This window comes from Ranitomeya imitator, chromosome 6 (assembly GCF_032444005.1).
Source record: "Ranitomeya imitator isolate aRanImi1 chromosome 6, aRanImi1.pri, whole genome shotgun sequence".
NCBI lineage: Eukaryota > Metazoa > Chordata > Amphibia > Anura > Dendrobatidae > Ranitomeya > Ranitomeya imitator.
This window is the reverse complement of record NC_091287.1, coordinates 446718214-446737709: the sequence shown is the minus strand read 5'-3', so window position 1 is coordinate 446737709 and position 19496 is coordinate 446718214. Positions and strand designations below refer to the sequence as shown.

Genomic DNA, 19496 nt, shown 5'->3' with positions numbered 1-19496 from the left:
TTCTTTGAAGATAGGGTGTTGATGGCAAAAACGACTGCTTGGTTAGAGGAGTTGAACAGGATTCTTGAATTTTGCAAGTTCTTGCCCCAAATGAAGACAAGTGAAAAAATTGCAAAAAGCTCCAAGAGCATGGAATTATTCATGACCATGATAATATTAGAATCATCAGGCCAATTCAAGCGAACCCAATGAGATGAACATACTAAACTGACACCTAAGGAAATATCCGCAGAGGAATGGAATCCGCATAGATGAAAGGGGATTGTAAGACAGATTTACCATTAAATTCGGACAAAAATGACAACCAAATTCTAGCGTCCTCTTTGAGCTCAGAGCGAACTCGGATGTGGCATTTAGGCGAAGAAAAACCCTTGGTGGCTTCGTAAAGACTTCTAGAAAACACGCGACCCATTGGAATTATCCGAAGAGCAAAGTTCAGAAGGCCTAAAAGCGCCTGAAGGTCTTTGAGGGTAATTTTGTCCTTAGACAAAAAATCAGAAAGAGAAGCGCGCAGTTTATTAACCTTATCCTCAGGAAGTATAGCTTCCATTTTTACGGAATCGATTGTGATGCCTAAAAATTCGATTCGATTACAAGGGCCGACCGTCTTATCATTCGCGATAGGAACGCCAAAGTGAGAGCACATCCGAAAAAATGTGTCCAGGTTAGCCTGACATATACAGTTAGGTCCATATATATTTGGACAGAGAACATTTTTCTAATTTTGGTTATAGACGTTACCACAATGAATTTTAAACAAAACAATTCAGATGCAGTTGAAGTTCAGACTTTCAGCTTTCATTTGAGGGTATCCACATTAAAATTGGATGAAGGGTTTAGGAGTTTCAGCTCCTTAACATGTGCCACCTTGTTTTTAAAGGGACCAAAAGTAATTGGACAATTTACTCCAAGGCTATTTGATGGACCGGTGTGGGCAATCCCTTCGCTATGTCATTCTCAATTAAGCAGATAAAAGGCCTGGAGTTGATTTGAGGTGTGGTGCTTGCATTTGGAAGGTTTTGCTGTGAAGTAAACATGCGGTCAAAGGAGCTCTCCATGCAGGTGAGACAAGCCATCCTTACACTGTGAAAACAGAAAACCCTTCCGAGAAATTGCTACAATATTAGGAGTGGCAAAATCTACAGTTTGGTACATCCTGAGAAAGAAAGAAAACACTGGTGAACTCATCAAAGCAAAAAGACCTGGGCACCCACGGAAGACAACAGTGGTGGATGATCGCAGAATAATCTCCATGGTGAAGAGAAACCCCTTCACAACAGCCAAACAAGTGAACAACACTCTCCAGGAGGTCGGCGTATCAATATCCAAATCTACCTTAAAGAGAAGACTGCATGAAAGTAACTACAGAGGGTTCACTGCTCGGTGCAAGCCACTCATAAGCATCAGGAATAAAAAGGCTAGACTGGACTTTGCTGAAAAACATCTAAAAAAGCCAGCACAGTTCTGGAAGAACATTCTTTGGACTGATGAAACCAAGATCAACCTCTGCCAGAATGATGGAAAGAGAAAAGTATGGCGAAGGCGTGGTATAGCTCATGATCCAAAGGAAACCACATCATCTGTAAAACTCGGCGGAGGCAGTGTGGTGGCTTGGGCATGCATGGCTGCCAGTGGCACTGGGTCACTAGTGTTTATTGATGATGTGACACAGAACAGAAGCAGCCGAATGAATTCTGAGGTATTCAGAGACATACTGTGTGCTCAGATCCAGCCAAATGCAGCCAAACTGATTGGTCGCCGTTTCATACTACAGATGGACAATGACCCAAAGCATAAAGCCAATGCAACCCAGGAGTTTATTAAAGCAAAGAAGTGGAATATTCTTGAATGGCCAAGTCAGTCATCTGATCTCAACCCAATTGAGCATTCATTTTACTTGTTAAATACTAAACTTCAGACAGAAAGGCCCACAAACAAACAGCAACTGAAAACCACCGTAGTGAAAGCCTGGCAGAGCATCAAAAAGGAGGAAACACAGCGTCTGGTGATGTCCATGAGTTCAAGACTTCAGGCAGTCATTCCCAACAAAGGGTTTTCAACCAAGTACTAAAAATGAACATTTTATTTAAAATTATTGAATCTATCCAATTACTTTTGGTCCCTTTAAAAACAGGGTGGCACATGTTAAGGAGCTGAAACTCCTAAACCCTTCATCCAATTTTAATGTGGATACCCTCAAATGAAAGCTGAAAGTCTGAACTTCAACTGCACCAGAATTGTTTTGTTTAAAATTAATTGTGGTAATGTCTATAACCAAAATTAGAAAAATGTTGTCTCTGTCCAAATATATATGGACCTAACTGTAGATGAATGAGGAGGACCTATAAAAAGGAAATCATCCAGGTAGTGCAATATCCCAGCTTCCTCGCAGCTGGATTGCAGAACCCAATGCAAAAAAAAAAACGGAAAACGTTTCGAAGTAAAAGCATGACAACGAAAAGCCCATTGGAAGGCATTTATCGAAGAAAAAAAAAAGTCATCAAAATGGAAACCTAGTGAGTTAAAACCCATAGGATGAACCGGTAAGATCCTAAAAGCCGATTTGATATCGGATTTTGCCATTAAGGCAAATGAACCGAATTTCCTTAGTAATTCCAATGCACCGTCGAAAGAAGAATATGACACTGAACAACATTCCTTATCAACTTCGTCATTTAAAGAGTGGCCTGGCGGATGCGAGAGATGGTGAATTAAACGAAAAGAGCCGGAATCTTTTTTTTTTTTTTTTTTTTTTTTTTTTTTAAGGAACTATACCCCCAGAGGTGAAATGCGAAAATTTAAAAGGGGTGGGGGGGGGAAGGGCCAACCACCCTACCTAATTCTAATTCTAATTCATTGAGGATTTTTTTTCCCTAGCGACTTCTGGAAAAGCGGAAATGGAGGATACATTTTTTACGATATTGCAACCCTTCCCCTTGAAATGAGGGACATGGAAGCCATTGTAAAAACCCTCAAACAATAGCTGGCTACTCTCCTTGTTTGGAAATTTGTTTAGCTAGTGAACCATATTTTCCAGAATCACCGGCGTCCAGGCCTTTTGTTAGGATCCTTAGTAGCAGATTGCTGGGCTGCCTGCTTCTTAAAGCATTTGGACATCGGATGGGCATTACCGCAGAAGGAGCACTCATGCCTAAACCTGCAATTATTGCTCCATTTGCAAAAAGCTTCGTTGAAGGCGAAGCAGACGCCTTATTTAGGAAAGGGATTAACAGTCTGCCTACTAGTAACTTGTCTTGATGGCAGCATGAGGTTAATCCACAAGCCGATATCTTTCGTACCCCACTTGACCTCAGGGTGAACTGATAGCTTATGCCTAAAAGCCTCATCATAGTGAAGCCAGGCCGCACCGCCGAAGTTTCTATAAGCTAAAATGATATCAACGTGCTGAAACGAGCTGCTGCAAAGATTAGGGGATTTCTCGCCTAAAACTGCGGCGTAAATAGCGAAGGCCTGGATCCAATTGTTAAAAGATCTGATGCTATGCCTACTGTCCTCGGAATCAGCCCTGTCCTCTTTTTTATCAGACCCTGGGGGCTGATCTCTGCGAGGAAGAAGAGAAAATAAATCAATATAATTATTGTTCCAAATAAGCTCCTTAACTGAGGAACTTAAATGGAAACCAAGCGGAGACAGCTCGCATGTTAGAGCCTCCTTAAAAGGATTTAAAGGGATGGGACCTATGGAGGGCGTAACAATACCCGCAGAATCAATAGCAATCTTAGGGACCGATGAGGGGAGGGGGAGTGGATACCACATCCCCCAAAGCTTCATACACTACTGATTTGATAAAATCCCTCAACTCACTGCTAGGAAAAAATTGATTACTGTTCTCACCCCTGTCAGGCTGGACCTCCCGGCGACGCTCACCAGAGATGCCTGTGCTCAAGCCCATGGGATTGGGCGAGCACGGCTTTCTGAAGGAACTTGATTGAAGATCCTCTTTATCCTCTGAGGACTGTGCTGCAGCCGCTGGAGCCGACCTTCCCTGCAGATCCGAAGCAAAGATGGCTGCTCTGGAGAGAGAGCAGGAGGGGGCCGCAGCGCTTTTACGGCCCTGCCCCACACCTGACTTTCCGGCTGCTTGAGATGACGTCGCCGGTTCATCTAGGGGGCGACGGCCGACGTCTCGCGCAGGGCTGCGGGACTTCACTGAGGCGCAGCGGCGCGGCTTCTTTCCGGTGTCGCGCTGGCTGCGCTTGGGAGCCGGGGAACCCGATGCTGCAGCTGAGACCGACCTCGACCTCCTGGAGCGCGATACAGCGCTCGGCGCTAGCTGGGCGGCAGGTACCGGGCTTGAAAGCAGGGGAAAGGCCTCCGGTTCAGGGGGGGAGGGATAACTTCGGCACCCGCCGGCGCTTCCTTCATAGCCAGGCAGCTTTTTAACCAGTCCAAGCCATCCTGGCCCCCTGCCCTAGCTAAAACTTCCTGAACTAGCTTCTCCATGGCAGCGTGGTACCTCTTCGTTGCTCTTGCGCCAACAACTGAGGTAATGACAGCTGCCAATCAGATCTATAAATAAACAAAAAAACGCCAAAACACTCTCCACCAATGAAATTGTGGCAAAAATTACCGCTCAAAACCAGGCAAAAACCAGTCTGTCACGAATCACACAGATTCTGACTGACATTCTCATAAATAAAAAAGGCTATTAAAATAAGCCCATAGCAGGGTCTATGGGGATATGAAACCCCCCCCCCCCTTTATTTATTTGCAATTTACGCGGGGGGGGGGGGGGGGGGGGGGGCTTACAATATTTTATATGTACCTGCCTGAAATCGGATGGGCAAGGAGTTTGGAAAGCCCCCAAGGCAAATGTTAGATTTGTTTCAGCCTTGTAGTATTATGCTTTGGGGTAGTGTGGTGCCACCTGCAGGTCACTTTTCCTTACTGCAGTTTTATGAAAATTAACTTATGCAGGGAAAATTATGTATAAAATGGCACCCACTTACGGATATGTAAGTAATATGTGGATGATTCAAGTCCTCCATTTACCTCTGCAGCAATGAGCTTCATTGATGACCATCATGTGCCCTAGTAGAGCGTAGGCAAGAGTTGTCTTTGTAATCCATTAGTAATTTAATATTTATTTGCATGTGTGTTGACCTAAAGTGACCAACAGACAGTGTAAAGAGAAAAAAATACAAGCGGTAATTGAGGGTTTTCTCTTGCATTGGGAGGTTTAATGTCCCAGTGACAGCTGTACTGTACTGCCTTCCACCGACAGTAGAGATGATGGCGTCACTGCTCCTCTCCACTTCTAGACGTGGTTGACTCAGCTGCAGTCCCATGTGCCAAGATTGATTCATTACAAAGCCACCGTAAAAAAAACAGCCCGTGGAGCCAGATCTAGGTTAGCAGTCCTTCTACAAATATACACTTTCAGCCACCATCTTTTAGCTGCTTTTGTCTCCTTTACGGAGTCCATTCAGATGTCTGGCCATACATACTTCTCCTTTCTGGGTAAAAAAATAGGTTTTTAAGTACGACAGCTTTTTAAACCAACAGAGATCACTTTTATTTGCTGTACTGTTTCTTTTTAATGTTGAGGGACATTGAGCTGCTGCTTGTAGACGTGGGAATTGTAGGAGGAAATGACCTATGGCTGCCTTCCTATTGGGGAGGAGCAGAGTTACACCAGAGAGGAGCTGCATTATTAGTATTTAATAAGCATTGGTCATGGGAGGAATGTGGTTCTCCAGATCTTATGGTTCAGTCCCTCAGGTGCTTGTCCTGAAGGTTTCCTAGTCTTTGGAGGAGGTTATGGACATGAGCGCTCTGCTTTGTGTGGCTTTTCCCCAGAGTTATGATGACTTGCTGATATTTTGAATATTTTAAAGTAAATTCGGTGTGAGAGATTAATCTTATTTGGGTTGTTTTGTATTTTACCAAACATAAATTTGACTTCCACGAAGGAAATCTTAGTTCTCAGGTCTTGATCCTATGCCTGAGTCTTCTGCAGCCTGGAGATTATGGCTAATATTCCTCCTTCTGTTTCCCAAGACTATGGTATATATTCCTCCTAATATCACCGGAGACTATTTATTTATTTATTTATTTATTTTTATAAATATTCTTCCTATTATTTCCTGAGACTGTTGTTTTTTTTTATATTCCTTCTATTTTCTAAGACTATGGTTTGTATTCCTCCTTCAGTTTCCTGAGACTATGGCTTATACTCCTCAGCTTGTGAATAACACTTGAACATACCAGAATCCATAGAAATGTGTTCTAAAGACCTATTTAGCATGAGTATGACCGCTCCAGTGTTATTTAAGGTCATTCCTTTGTAAGATTCCTTCATAAAAGTGAAAAGTTTGTGCCCCCCAAGATAATCCAATGATTGAGCAATGGGCGTCTGATTTAATATTAGATTGAGCTGCAAAGCCTGCAGGTAAAATGATTTAGTTATAAGACGTACCTGGATGCAAGAAGGACTGGGCACCGCCATGCAGTAGGGGACACATTCATGGGTTTGGTGGCAGGCCCCTTTTACATTTCTACACCAGATAGCTGTTCTGAAAATGTAATTGACTATATTTGTGAATACAAATGATTGTTCTGTAAAAGACCCTTCTTTTGGGTGAAATTCATCTTTTTCTGTTGGACATCACTTTCGGTAACATGCCGGCCATTACTTGTCTGATGTAATTGAAAGTGTGTGGCCACTTTAACATTAGCGGGAGCATCGTATGCGATATGGTAATGACGCTCTTCTGTGAGCGGGAGCCGAGTGTCCGTGGACTGTGCGCTGACCCTCTCACATGTGACCATCGGAGGTTAATCTCCTCATCTTCTCCAATGTCAGTCTTGGCGTATATTGGACTGCACTCAGATGACCGAGTGCAGTCTGATGTTTTGCACATGCCCTTGGACTTAATTGGGTGCGCGCCATACAAAATTATATATATATATATATATATATATATATATATATATATATATATATATATATATATATATATATATATATATATATATATATATATATATATATATATACACACCAAATGTTCATGAGAAAGAAATATTGCAGATCTGCGCTGTCTCATTGAATAGCATTGGTGAGAGTACAAGGTGAGGTTTTCTCGCATTGCACTCGTCAATATTAGGACGCTTGGGGTATGTTTCCACGGTCAGGAAATGCTGTGTGTTTGACGCTGCGTTGAGCTGCAGCATCTAACATGCAGCGTCCAGATGTTACAGCATAGTGGAGGGGATTTCATGAAGTCCCATCTCCACTATGCGTTAACACGCAGGCGGCAGACCCACGTAAACGGACATGCGGCGCGTCTTTTCAGAACGCAGCATGTCTGTTTACAATGCGGCGACGCTCCGTCGCCACACCATAAATTTCCCATAGATAATCATTAACCCCTTTAACCCCAAGGGTGGTTTGCACGTTATGGACCGGGCGAATTTTTACAATTCTGACCACTTTCCCTTTATGAGGTTATAACTCTGGAACGCTTCAACGGATCCCGGTGATTCTGAGATTGTTTTCTCGTTACATATTGTACTTCATGATAGTGGTAAAATTTCTTTGATATTACCTGCGTTTATTTGTGAAAAAAACGGAAATATGGCGCAAATTTTGAAAATTTCGCAATTTTCCAACTTTGAATTTTTATGCAATTAAATCACAGAGATATGTCACACAAAATACTTAATAAGTAACATTTCCCACATGGCTACTTTACATCAGCACAATTTTGGAACCAAAATTTTTTTTTTGTTACGGAGTTATAATGGTTAAAAGTTGACCAGCAATTTCTCATTTTTACAACACCATTTTATTTTAGGGACCACATCTCATTAGAAGTCTTTTTGAGGGGTCTATATGATAGAAAATACCCAAGTGTGACACCATTCAAAAAACTGCACCCCTCAAGGTTCTCAAAACCACATTCAAGAAGTTTATTAACCCTTCAGGTGTTTCACAGGAATTTTTGGAATGTTAAAATAAAAATGAACATTTAACTTTTTTTCACAAACTTTTTTACTTCAGCTCCAATTTGTTTTATTTTACCAAGGGTAACAGGAGAAAATGGACCCCAAACCTTGTTGTACAATTTGTCCTGAGTACGCCGATACCCCATATGTGGAGGTAAACCACTGTTTGGGCTCATGACAGAGCTTGGAAGCGAAGGAGTGCCATTTGACTTTTCAATGCAAAATTCACAGGAATTGAGATGGGGCGCCATGTTCCGTTTGGAGAGCCACTGATGTGCCTAAACATTGAAACCCCCCACAAGTGACACCATTTTGGAAAGTAGACCCCCTAAGGTACTTATCTAGATGTGTGGTGAGCACTTTGACCCACCAAGAGCTTCACAGAAGTTTATAATGCAGAGCCGTAAAAATAAAACAATTTTTTTCCCACAAAAAATATTTTTTAGCCCCCAGTTTTGTATTTTCTCGAGGGTAACAGGAGAAACTGGACCCCAAAAGTTGTTGTCCAATTTGTCCTGAGTGCGCTGATGCCCCATATGTGGGGGGGAACCACCGTTTGGGCACATGGGAGGGCTCGGAAGGGAAGGAGCGCCATTTGGAATGCAGACTTAGATGGAATGGTCTGCAGGCGTCACATTGCGTTTGCAGAACCCCTAATGTACCTAAACAGTAGAAACCCCCCACTAGTGACCCCATATTGGAAACCAGACCCCCCCACGAACTTATCTAGATGTTTTGTGAGAACTTTGAGCCCCAAGTGTTTCACTACAGTTTATAACGCAGAGCCGTGAAAATAAAAAAAAATTCCCCCCAAAATTATTTTTTAGCCCCCAGTTTTGTATTTTCTCGAGGGTAACAGGAGAAATTGGACCCCAAAAGTTGTTGTCCAATTTGTCCTGAGTACGCTGATACCCCATATGTTGGGGTAAACTCCTGTTTTGGCACACTGGAGAGCTCGGAAGGGAAGGAGCACTGTTTTACTTTTTCAACGCAGAATTGGCTGGAATTGAGATCGGACGCCATGTCGCGTTTGGAGAGCCCCTGATGTGCCCAAACAGTGGAAACCCCCAATTATAACTGAAACCCTAATCCAACCACACCTCTAACCCTGACACACCCCTAATCCTAATCCCAACCCTATTCCCAACCGCAAATGTAATCCTAACCCTAACTGTAGCCTTAACCCTAACTGTAGCCTTAACCCTAACTGTAGCCTTAACCCTAACTGTAGCCTTAACCCTAACTGTAGCCCTAGCCCCAACCCTAGCCCTAATGGGAAAATGGAAATAAATACCTTTTTTTTTTTAAATTTTTTTTCCCCCCTAACTAAGGGGGTGATGAAGGGGGGTTTGATTTACTTTTATAGCTGGTTTGTTAGCGGATTTTTATGATTGGCAGCCGTCACACACTGAAAGACGCTTTTTATTGCAAAAAATATTTTTTGCGTTACCACATTTTGAGAGCTATAATTTTTCCATATTTGAGTCCACAGAGTCATGTGAGGTCTTGTTTTTTGCGGGACGAGTTGACGTTTTTATTGGTAACATTTTCGGGCACGTGACATTTTTTGATCGCTTTTTATTCCGATTTTTGTGAGGCAGAATTACCAAAAACCAGCTATTCATGAATTTCTTTTGGGGGAGGCGTTTATACTGTTCCGCGTTTGGTAAAATTGATAAAGCAGTTTTATTCTTCGGGTCAGTACGATTAAATCGATACCTCATTTATATCATTTTTTTAATGTTTTGGCGCTTTTATACGATAAAAACTATTTTATGAAAAAATAATTATTTTTGCATCGCTTTATTCTGAGGACTATAACTTTTTTTTTTTTTGCTGATGTTGCTGTATGGCGGCTCGTTTTTTGTGGGACAAGATGACGCTTTCAGTGGTACCATGGTTATTTATATCCGTCTTTTTGATCGCGTGTTATTCCACTTTTTGTTTGGCGGTATGATAATAAAGCGTTTTTTTTTGCCTCGTTTTTTTTTTTCTTACGGTGTTTACTGAAGGGGTTAACTAGTGGGACAGTTTTATAGGTCGGGTCGTTACGGACGCGGCGATACTAAATATGTGTACTTTTATTGTTTTTTTTTTTTTTTTTATTTAGATAAAGAAATGTATTTATGGGAATAATAATTTATTTTTTTTTTTCATTATTTAGGATTTTTTTTTATTTTTTTTACACACTTGTAAAATTTTTTTTTTTTTTACTTTGTCCCAGGGGGGGACAATACAGATCGGTGATCTGACAGTTTGCACAGCACTCTGGCAGATCACTGATCTGTCTCAGAGCGCTGCAGCGTTACCAAGTGCCTGCTCTGAGCAGGCACTTGGTAAGGCACATCCCTCCCTGCAGGAGCCGGATCCGCGGCCATCTTGGATCCGGGATTTGCTGCAGGGAGGAAGGTAGGAGACCCCCGGAGCAACGCAATCACATCGCGTTGCTCTCAGGGAAGCCCGCAGGGAGCCTCCTCCCTGCGCGATGCTTCCCTGCACCGCCGGCACATCGCGATCATGTTTGATCGTGGTGTGCCGGGGGCGGTCCGTGACCGCTCCTGGCACATAGTGCCAGATGTCAGCTGCGATAAGCAGCTGACACTCGGCCGCGCTCCCCCCGTGAGCGCGGCCGATCGCCTATGACGTACTATTCCGTCCTTGGGAAGTAGGGCCCACCCCACATGGACGGAATAGTACATCTAATGGTAGAAAGGGGTTAAATGCAGTTTTACCGCATCTAATGATTAGTCACAGGCGTAGAAACTGCGTACACGCTGCTTACTACGCATGTCTTGTAATTTACATACAATCTTGACTGTCCCGCCCCCGGAAGTCCGCGTCCACTGCAGTTCTTGCGGTAAGCTAAGTTGTCGCGATAACTTGGCTAAGGCTGCCGTCACACTAGCAGTATTTGGTCAGTATTTTACATCCCTATTTGTAAGCCAAAAAATCTCCGGGGGTTATCTCCGGGGGTTATCTCCGGGCACTTGTCTGGTTCTCACGGTCAGCTGATCAGCTTATTGTGAGAAGACTGCAGTGTAGGTGATCGCTGGAGAGTTATATCTACAAGCTCTGCTATGTCTAGATGTCAGGCATCCAGATGTAGCAGAGCTGGACTCGTTGTGGAACACTCGTTATTAAGGACTACGTTGGACTCGGGGAGTATACTGTTGGTTTATTATTTTTCTTTTTTTCCAGGAGACGAGGGCATCGCATGGATTGAGCATACAATAAAAATATGGTCAAAAGTGTGTGGTGTTTTATTTCATTAAAATACTTTATTATGTGCGTGAGTTTTATTAACCCTTTCACAAGTATAGGAATAATGGTAGGTATCTTGTTGACGCCCCTCCATTACTTAGCCGGCTTAATGTTACCTTACAAAGGTGACATTAATAACCCTTTATTACCCCATATGCCACCTCTACTCGGGATTGGGAAGAGAGAGGCTAAGCGCCATTTCTGGGGAGGCTGGTATTTGTATTGGGGGAGGGGGGGCAATATCCATGGCCCCTCTCTAGGGAGTCCCCCTATTTTTATAGCCAGGAAAGGCTAAATATACAGCTGCGGGCTGATATTCATAGCCTAGGAAGATCCAGGGGTAGTAACCCCTTCCCACACTACAAACATTGGTCCCCCAGTCGCTGGCTTTCCCTCTCTGGCGCAGAAAATTGCCCCGGAGCCCACGCCATTTTTTTTTTTTTTTTAAATTAAGCATATTGCTTTTAAGGTCGGGGTCACACTTGCGAGAAACTCACGCGAGTCTCTCGCCTCAATACCTGGCACCGCCACCGGCACACGGAGCGGAGCATTCAGCTACATAGAAATACATGCAGCCGCACACTCCGGTCCCGCGTGTCGGGTGCAGTGCCGGGTATTGAGGCGAGAGACTTGTGCGAGTTTCTTGCAAAGTTGACCCCGACCTAACGCAGATTTCGTGTGTGTGTGTGCCTTTATTTAAGGCCGGTATCACACATGTGAGAAACTCGGACGAGCCTCGCATCTTTATACCTGGCACTGCCGCCGGCACGCAGGAGAGGAGCGTGCAGCTGCACAGAAATACATGCAACAGCACGCTCCGCTCCCGGGTGCCGTCGGGTTTCTTGCATGTGTGATCCCGGCCTAACTCTTTATGTACCATTTTATTATATTTATTACTAAACATTGGGCTTGGTATTATCTATCTATCAATATATCCACCTATTATCGATCGATATATCTATCTAGCTATCGCTGGATAGATGCGATACAATAGATCTATTATCTATCTATCTATCTATCTATCTATCTATCTATCTATCCCATATCGTATGTATCTATCTATAGATCTATCTTTGTGTGTAAACATTATTCTTCAATGGAGTTGGTAAATGAAGATGTTGGGAAAGGAAATGACATCACAATTTTTTTTTTTTGTATATCTTTATTTAGCTTACAAAAACGCACACAAATCCGCATGAAAAAAATGCATGTAAAACCACAGGTGACCTCAGGTGCAGATTTGACCTGCGTCAAATCCTGAGCAAATCCTGATGCAATCCTGACCGTGGAAACACACCCTAAGGCTATGTGCACACGTCAGGATTTTATGCGGAAATTTCCTGAGCAAAACCGGAGATTTTCCGCATAAAATCAGCACGCAGTTTTGTCTTGTTTTTGTGCGGATTCTTCGCGTTTTTTCTGGAGCTTCCCAAATCAATAACATAGTGGGAAATCCGCAAAATTAATGAACATGCTGCGTATTTTTCTGCATGTGTGTTTTTTTTTTTTTTGTTTGTTTTTTGTGGAAAAATCCACAACATGTGCACAAAAATTGCTGAATGCATTGGAAATGATGGGATGCATAATGTATGCGTTTTTATGCATTTTTACAGCCAAATACTGCTCCAAAAACACACAATATCCGCGAATAATCGAACGTGTGCACATCCCCTTATTCTTTCAAATGTGTGCGGCAATCCCACAGGCCCGTGCAATGATTTCCACACCTGAGCTACACGCCGTGCTGCGCTGTGTTACTATTAGCTGAAGAGCGTTTGATTCTCTTAAGAGATGTGAAACCTGTAGGAATGGGGGCAGACATGTCTATCTCCTATCTTGTTACATTTCTTGAAGACCTTGATGGCTGGATCACCCCCTTCCAGTAGGACATTGTGTAATAATGTGCTAGCTTGGGGAGGACTGACTTTTAGAATTAAAAGGACTGCAGTTCTTTAATGAAAATTGAAAAAATACATTTTTTTTTTTTTTGTGAAATAGAATGATCTCTGAATATGCAGAGGTGGAAGTAATCAGCACATAAGCGCTCTGATGATCTGATAGGGCTATAAAGCACCTTTTTTCATAAAGCTTGGAAGGTCACGTGCCCACGATCAGGACACTGGAGCGCATTTTCACTGCGTCCAAATCGCTGCATTCTTTTCACGCAGGTAAATGTGATCACTGAACCATGCGGATTCACCGCGTCCAATACATTAACCAAAAAGTAGCTCTCCTCCCCCATACACCTTCACACTGAAGACACTGGACGAGCATGCATGCCTGCTTCAATGGGGAGAGGGGATCAGGCCCATTGGCATCTGATGATACATATCCGGTCTCGTATCCACATTGCCGTATAATCTAAAGTTAATGTTAGAGGCTAATCTGTCACTATTGGTGTAAGGCTGCTTGTGTGATAGCAGCTGAGGGACAGCAGTGTCATGTGCAAAATGAGGTGGATCTTCGGCAAGTCCAGGAGCAGCAAACTACTTCCCCTCGCCCACACTGTGTGACCCGTATGGCCAAATGCTCGGACCCCGACCTACTGTAAAACCTATTGTGCCCTATATAGTAACATGGAGGACCGTAAAGACTAATGAACCGATAAGAAAAAGAGGGATCCTCCAAACGCAAAATGTCTAAAAACGTATTGATTTCTCTTAAATAATTATTTTTAAAAAGGACATACCTTAATTAAAAGAAAGGAGATGGCAACCCCTACAAACAGAAAACGAAAAATACACCGTGCAGAGGTTATAATAAAAAATCACTCCATTTCTAGGGGTTTATACATATGGAGCCTGTAATCTAGTATATGCCTAATATTGATGATGGAAATGTATGCTGCAGTCCTAATCGCACTAGCAATTTAACATGCATCATAATGAACATCCAAGACAGTAAGGGTTAATGAGCAATAGACATGGTGCTGACTGTTTAAGGCTATGTGCACACATTGCGGAATTGCCTCTGGAATTTTTTGTGCGGATTCTGCATCTCTTGGCAGAAAGCGCAGGTGCATATTTGATGCGTTTTTTTTTCCTGCGGATTTCTATAATGGAATGGGTACAAAAACGCTGCAGTTCCCCACAAATAAATGACATGCTACTTCTTTTAATCCGCAGCTTTTCCGTGTGGAGTTTTCCGCACCATTAGCACAGCATTTTTTTTTTCCATTGATTCCCATTGTACTGTAAATCACTTGCAGATCTGCAGCGTTTCTGCGCGTAAAAAAACGCTGCAGATCTGCAGGAAATCCGCAATGTATGCACATAGCCTAATACATGTATGTGATGCTGGAGACGGTCCCAGGTGTGTGGTGCAGATCAGACCGCTTGGATATTAGAAATAAGGCTGTAATGGCATGACTGCCAACTATCTGCTAGCAGTCAGTATGGGGGCAGTGACACAAATATGGTTTACTAAGCAGATATCTAAGCCACACTCGGTATAGGCATATTACCACCGCTCCAACCTGCCACAGTGGACCTCAGGAACGCACGGTTCCCCAGAACTGCCCCCCTTCTGAGGAAGATCTACCTCCTGATTCTTGGCAAAACCCTATAGGTGTTTCTAATCAAGGCCTCGCAGAGCAGTGATTTAATGACCATGGAGATTTGTGGATGAAGTCCGCTCTGCTGAATAAGATATAGGACCAGACGTAGTTGAAATAAAAGATGGCGTTTATTAAACGTGTTTCGTAGTTCAGATGACTTCCTCCTCAGGACACAACCACATGTATACAGAGAGGGATTGCCTTTTCTTTTTTTCTTCTTGTTCACATCTGTGAAATGGAGAACGTTGTTACAATCATAGGAATACTAATAAGAAATTTAATGTGCAAAAATAGATAAAATTCTCAACATGTCGTGTGTCATACCATGTGTCAGTTCTGTGAACTCTGACACTGTTTGTCATGTGGTTTCCTTTGGCGCCAGATTAAAATTTTTGATCTTTTTAAATAACAATCCCTCCCTATCTCTGTATACATGTGGTTGTGTCCTGAGGAAGAAGTCATCTGAGCTTGGACACTTATTTAAAATAAAAGATGGTGTTTATTCACTAAGTCTGGTCCTATATTCCGCAGCGCGGACTTCATCCACAAATCTCCATTTTCATTTTACCTGATACGGTCCTTTGTTGACCCATGGATCTGCTGCAGCTGATACCTCCACTAGATCTATACACTTACGTTAGTAGAATCTGAGTGCATTTTTTTTCAATATCCACCGGATAAGACCCTTTTTGCGCTGATCTCCTGCAGTTGTTTCAAGAGCTGGGATTTAACCATGTGCTTCCCAGCTGTGCTACAGTAACATTTTCATGTGTTTCTATATCTTTTTTTTTTTCTTGATGTTGATAACATTATTTATTTCTTCTTCTCTGATGACCTCTGCATGATATTAAAACGTTATCTTGTCTGTCTTGTTTTCAGAGACGTGGGGCTATTTCGTATGACAGCTCTGACCAAACTGCTTTGTACATTCGTATGCTCGGTAAGTATATATTCCTGTATAGAACTGCAGTGTTGTGCATGCTAGATAATATTTATATACGAAATCACAAAGCACCACTATATATTGTGGCTGAGAGCACACAACAACAGCTCTCCCAGAACACCTCACGGGTATCCAATCAAATAGACTACTCCAGATACATAGGACCAAGAAAAAATGGAGTAAAGATGTCCAAAACAATATAAAAGATCAAATACAAAATGTACGGTATTTAACAATACAAATGACAGCTATACAAGTATACATGCTGTATGCAGTGTATAACAACAAGGAGATATAGCGGAGGAAACATGGCGGTACGCCGGATAAAATGCTGGTGGCAACATTCATCCCTGGAATGCAAGCATTAAGTGCACATGTAAATGGAATGGGCCAAAAAATATATATGTTACAATATCATTGTGTACAATAGCCCAGTGTCCACTATAGTACTTTCAATCATGCACGCTTAGCCATTTAATCAGGGGAGCAGACCCCACCTCACCCGGCAGTCCCGGACGCGCGTTTTGGAGTACAGCTTTTTCAACGGGTATGCTAGATAATACTGACTGTTGTGCATAAAGTGTGTGCTTACAGCCATTGGATGTTGGATCTGTCATACATGTACTCACATGATCTCTGAGATAAATGTAATATCAGATGTGTGTGGCTTTAATAACCGCTGTAGGTCTCTTGATCCTTTTGACCTCACCTTCTCCTTCCTCCTCCTTAGGCTTCGCTCTTCTCTCCTTTTCCCACATTGCTTGTTATATAATCTATATAAGATGTTCCTGATGTGTTTTTTTATGTATCAAAGATCCACTTGTGATTTTTAGTCTTGGTTGTCACAAAGACCAATAACTGATGAAGTCTAGGGGATTTACAGAAGAGCCAAGCCTTGTAGTTTTGGTGTTAGGATTTCCTTTTAGTCTTTCTTCAATAGTTTTCTGTATCCTAGATTTTAATGGATTTGGTACTTATAAACGACTAGAACTCTAGTGCCACATATTGGCAGTAGCAATCCTAAAACTTATTGGTGACCCCTTTTAACGAGCCTTGTCACATGACTTAGGATAAAAGCCAAAACCAGTATCTCTATTTGCAGACACTGTGTGTTTTGGGGTACTGCCCCTCGTCAGTGCAAAGTGTGAAATCTGGTTTGGCTAAGTGAGAGGAGTCTGACTAGGATCCAAAGGGTAACATTTCTCCTTGCGGAAAGTGCCATCTCAAGGTGAGGAGACTTTCAAGCCTTGCAATTTTTCCTCTGGGAAATCAAATATGCAAATTGTCCCTTCAGATAGGAAGAATACTAGACTCCACTCACCCAGCCAAACCAGATCTCACACTTTGCGCTGATAAGGGGCAGTACCCCAAAACGGTGCCTGCAAATTGAGATTCTGGTTTTGGCTTTTATCCCAAATCATGTGACAAGGCTTGTTAAAGGGTCGACATTAACTTTTAGGATCGCTGCTTCCAATAGGTGGCACTAGAGCTCTAGTCCTCTTCCTCTCTGAAGAGACACTTTCCATATTTCCCAGAGGAGCATTGCGGCTTACAAGTCTCCTCATCTCGGCATGCTTAACATGTCGCTCTCCGCAAGAAGAAACGTTACACCTTGGATCCTGGTGCTTTTAAAGGTAAACTGCATGCTCTAGCTCCAATATAGTGAAAAAAGCTCCTTATTGCCCTATAGATCTCCCATTACTTTAGCTTTGCCAGTGCCTCTCCACCGCTGGTCTGTCTTCACCTCGAAGAAGCGTTGACATCCCGCCTGTGACTTGATTGGTGTGTGTGGTTTTGTTTGTTTAAAAAGGTCCACATTATGTGCTGATTAGTTCTAGTATATTTTATATATGATTTATGAATAAACTCTATCATGCCTGATTTGTCCTTTCCAAGAAGGGTCTCACTGATGCACATGTCCGATCCTTATTTTCACAAACGCCACGATACCTATACACGTGGGGTCTGTCCTGCTGAAGTTGGCAGATTTATTTTTTTTTTTTTAGCCCTTCTATTGGCATTATACACTTACCAAGGCGTGGACTTTTTATATATGATATATTGGTCACACTTCGAAACTTATTGGAGGTGTGGGAGAATGGACAGATTTATAGACAGGACTCGTACGCAATTAGCTTTTACTGCCAGAAAGACACAAACTAAGTTAATTTTTTGTGAATACCTGGTTCTGACATTATGCCTAGTACTGTATTATTATACCTTTGTATCTGGTCTTTGCTCTACTTTCTTGGCTTTGTATCACCTGTCCACTGGATTGGTGCTAACTTGCGACTCATTGGGTGTCCCAACTGCTGAGACCCGCACCAATCGTCAGAACGGGGAATTTGTATCCCCAAAGGGGAACTTTTGTCTCCATTACAAAATGAAGCCGCAGGTTGGACATCCGACCACTGTCCCATTCATCTTATGTTCACTGCCCTCCATTCCACCAAGGAGAAGTTTCCTGTTCTGCCATTTGTTGAAGGTCCTGCGTATTCTGATCCCGACTGATCACCAATCTTGTGGACATAACTTTTCACATGGTAAACCCTTTAAAGGGAATCTGTCACCCCAAAAATTGTATATGAGCTGCGGCCACCGGCATCAAGGGCTTATCTACAGCATTCTGTAATGCTGTAGATAAGCCCCGATGTAACCTGAAAGGTAAGAAAAACAGGTTAGATTATACTCACCCAGGGGCGGTCCGGTCCGATGGGCGTCACGGTCCAGGGCCTCCCATCTTCATAGTATGACGTCCTCTTCTTGTCTTCACGCTGCAGCTTCGGTGCAGGTGTACTTTGTCCTGTTGAGGGCAGAGCAAAGTACTGCAGTGCGCAGGCGCTGGGCCTGTCTGACCTTTCCCGGCGCCTGTGCACTGCAGTACTTTGCTCTGCCCTCAACAGGTCAAAGTATGCCTGCAGCAAGAAGAGGACGTCATCATAAGAAGATGGGAGGCCCCGGACCGCAGCGGGACCGCCCGCCCGGGTGAGTATAATCTAGCCTGTTTTTCTTACCTTTCAGGATACATCGGGGCTTATCTACAGCATTACAGAATGCTGTAGATAAGCCCCTGATGCCGGTGGGCTTAGCTCATATACGATTTTTGGGGTGACAGATTCCCTTTAATGGCAAAGCAGATGTAAAAGCATAAGGTTTGTCCCGTTTTCAGGCTCGCTGTTTAGCTGTTCTCCTGGAAGCCTCAAGGTCTCCCCGTTTACTCCAGTGTGTAATGTATGGACCCCCGTGTCTGATGAGCTGGTTACTGGGGTCCAGATGTTAGACACTGATGATCACCAGTTATTACTGAGGGCACCAGCGGCCAGGCGAAGACCTAGAAACACATGCTGTCAGGCTCGGGGTCAGGAGAGCCGCCGGCTAGTCCGAGCATTGCGATAGTTGTCTGTGTTCTGTGACTGTTTACTGCGCCCTAATAATGATCAGTCACCGGAGCTTCCTCACAATATAAATATATAAATAAAAATTAAAGTAATATATAAAATATCGGTGCCGGCTGTAGCCATAAAATCATAAAGTGACAAACCCCTCTCCACCCAGTATATTTACCATCTCTTAATTCAGAATGTATGTCACTGGAGAAGACTTGGGTTAACTATCCCGGCTGAATGAACGTATAGGGTCTGTTGAAATCAAACATTTTATTTATTTATTTTTAGCAGAAATATTTTTGTGCACGTTCACTAAAGCCTTTGTTGATCTTTTGACAACCATTTTACGGGTCACTAAACCACTTGTGTGTGCAATGAT

At 42.9% G+C, this 19496-nt stretch overlaps 1 protein-coding gene across 4 annotated transcripts in view; it reads left to right on the top strand.

Moving 5' to 3' along the window:
- The window catches only part of PDE7A (phosphodiesterase 7A), a 116824-nt gene that overhangs the window by 51776 nt on the left and 45552 nt on the right, over positions 1-19496 (top strand). For all 4 annotated transcript variants that reach the window (XR_011314108.1, XM_069731417.1, XM_069731418.1 and 1 more), the window contains exon 2: positions 15668-15728. Coding sequence is in view for 3 of the 4 variants with exons in the window: in XM_069731417.1 (XP_069587518.1) it covers positions 15668-15728 (61 nt within the window). In the remaining variant the exon portion in view is untranslated. The remainder of the gene's footprint in view (positions 1-15667; positions 15729-19496) is intronic.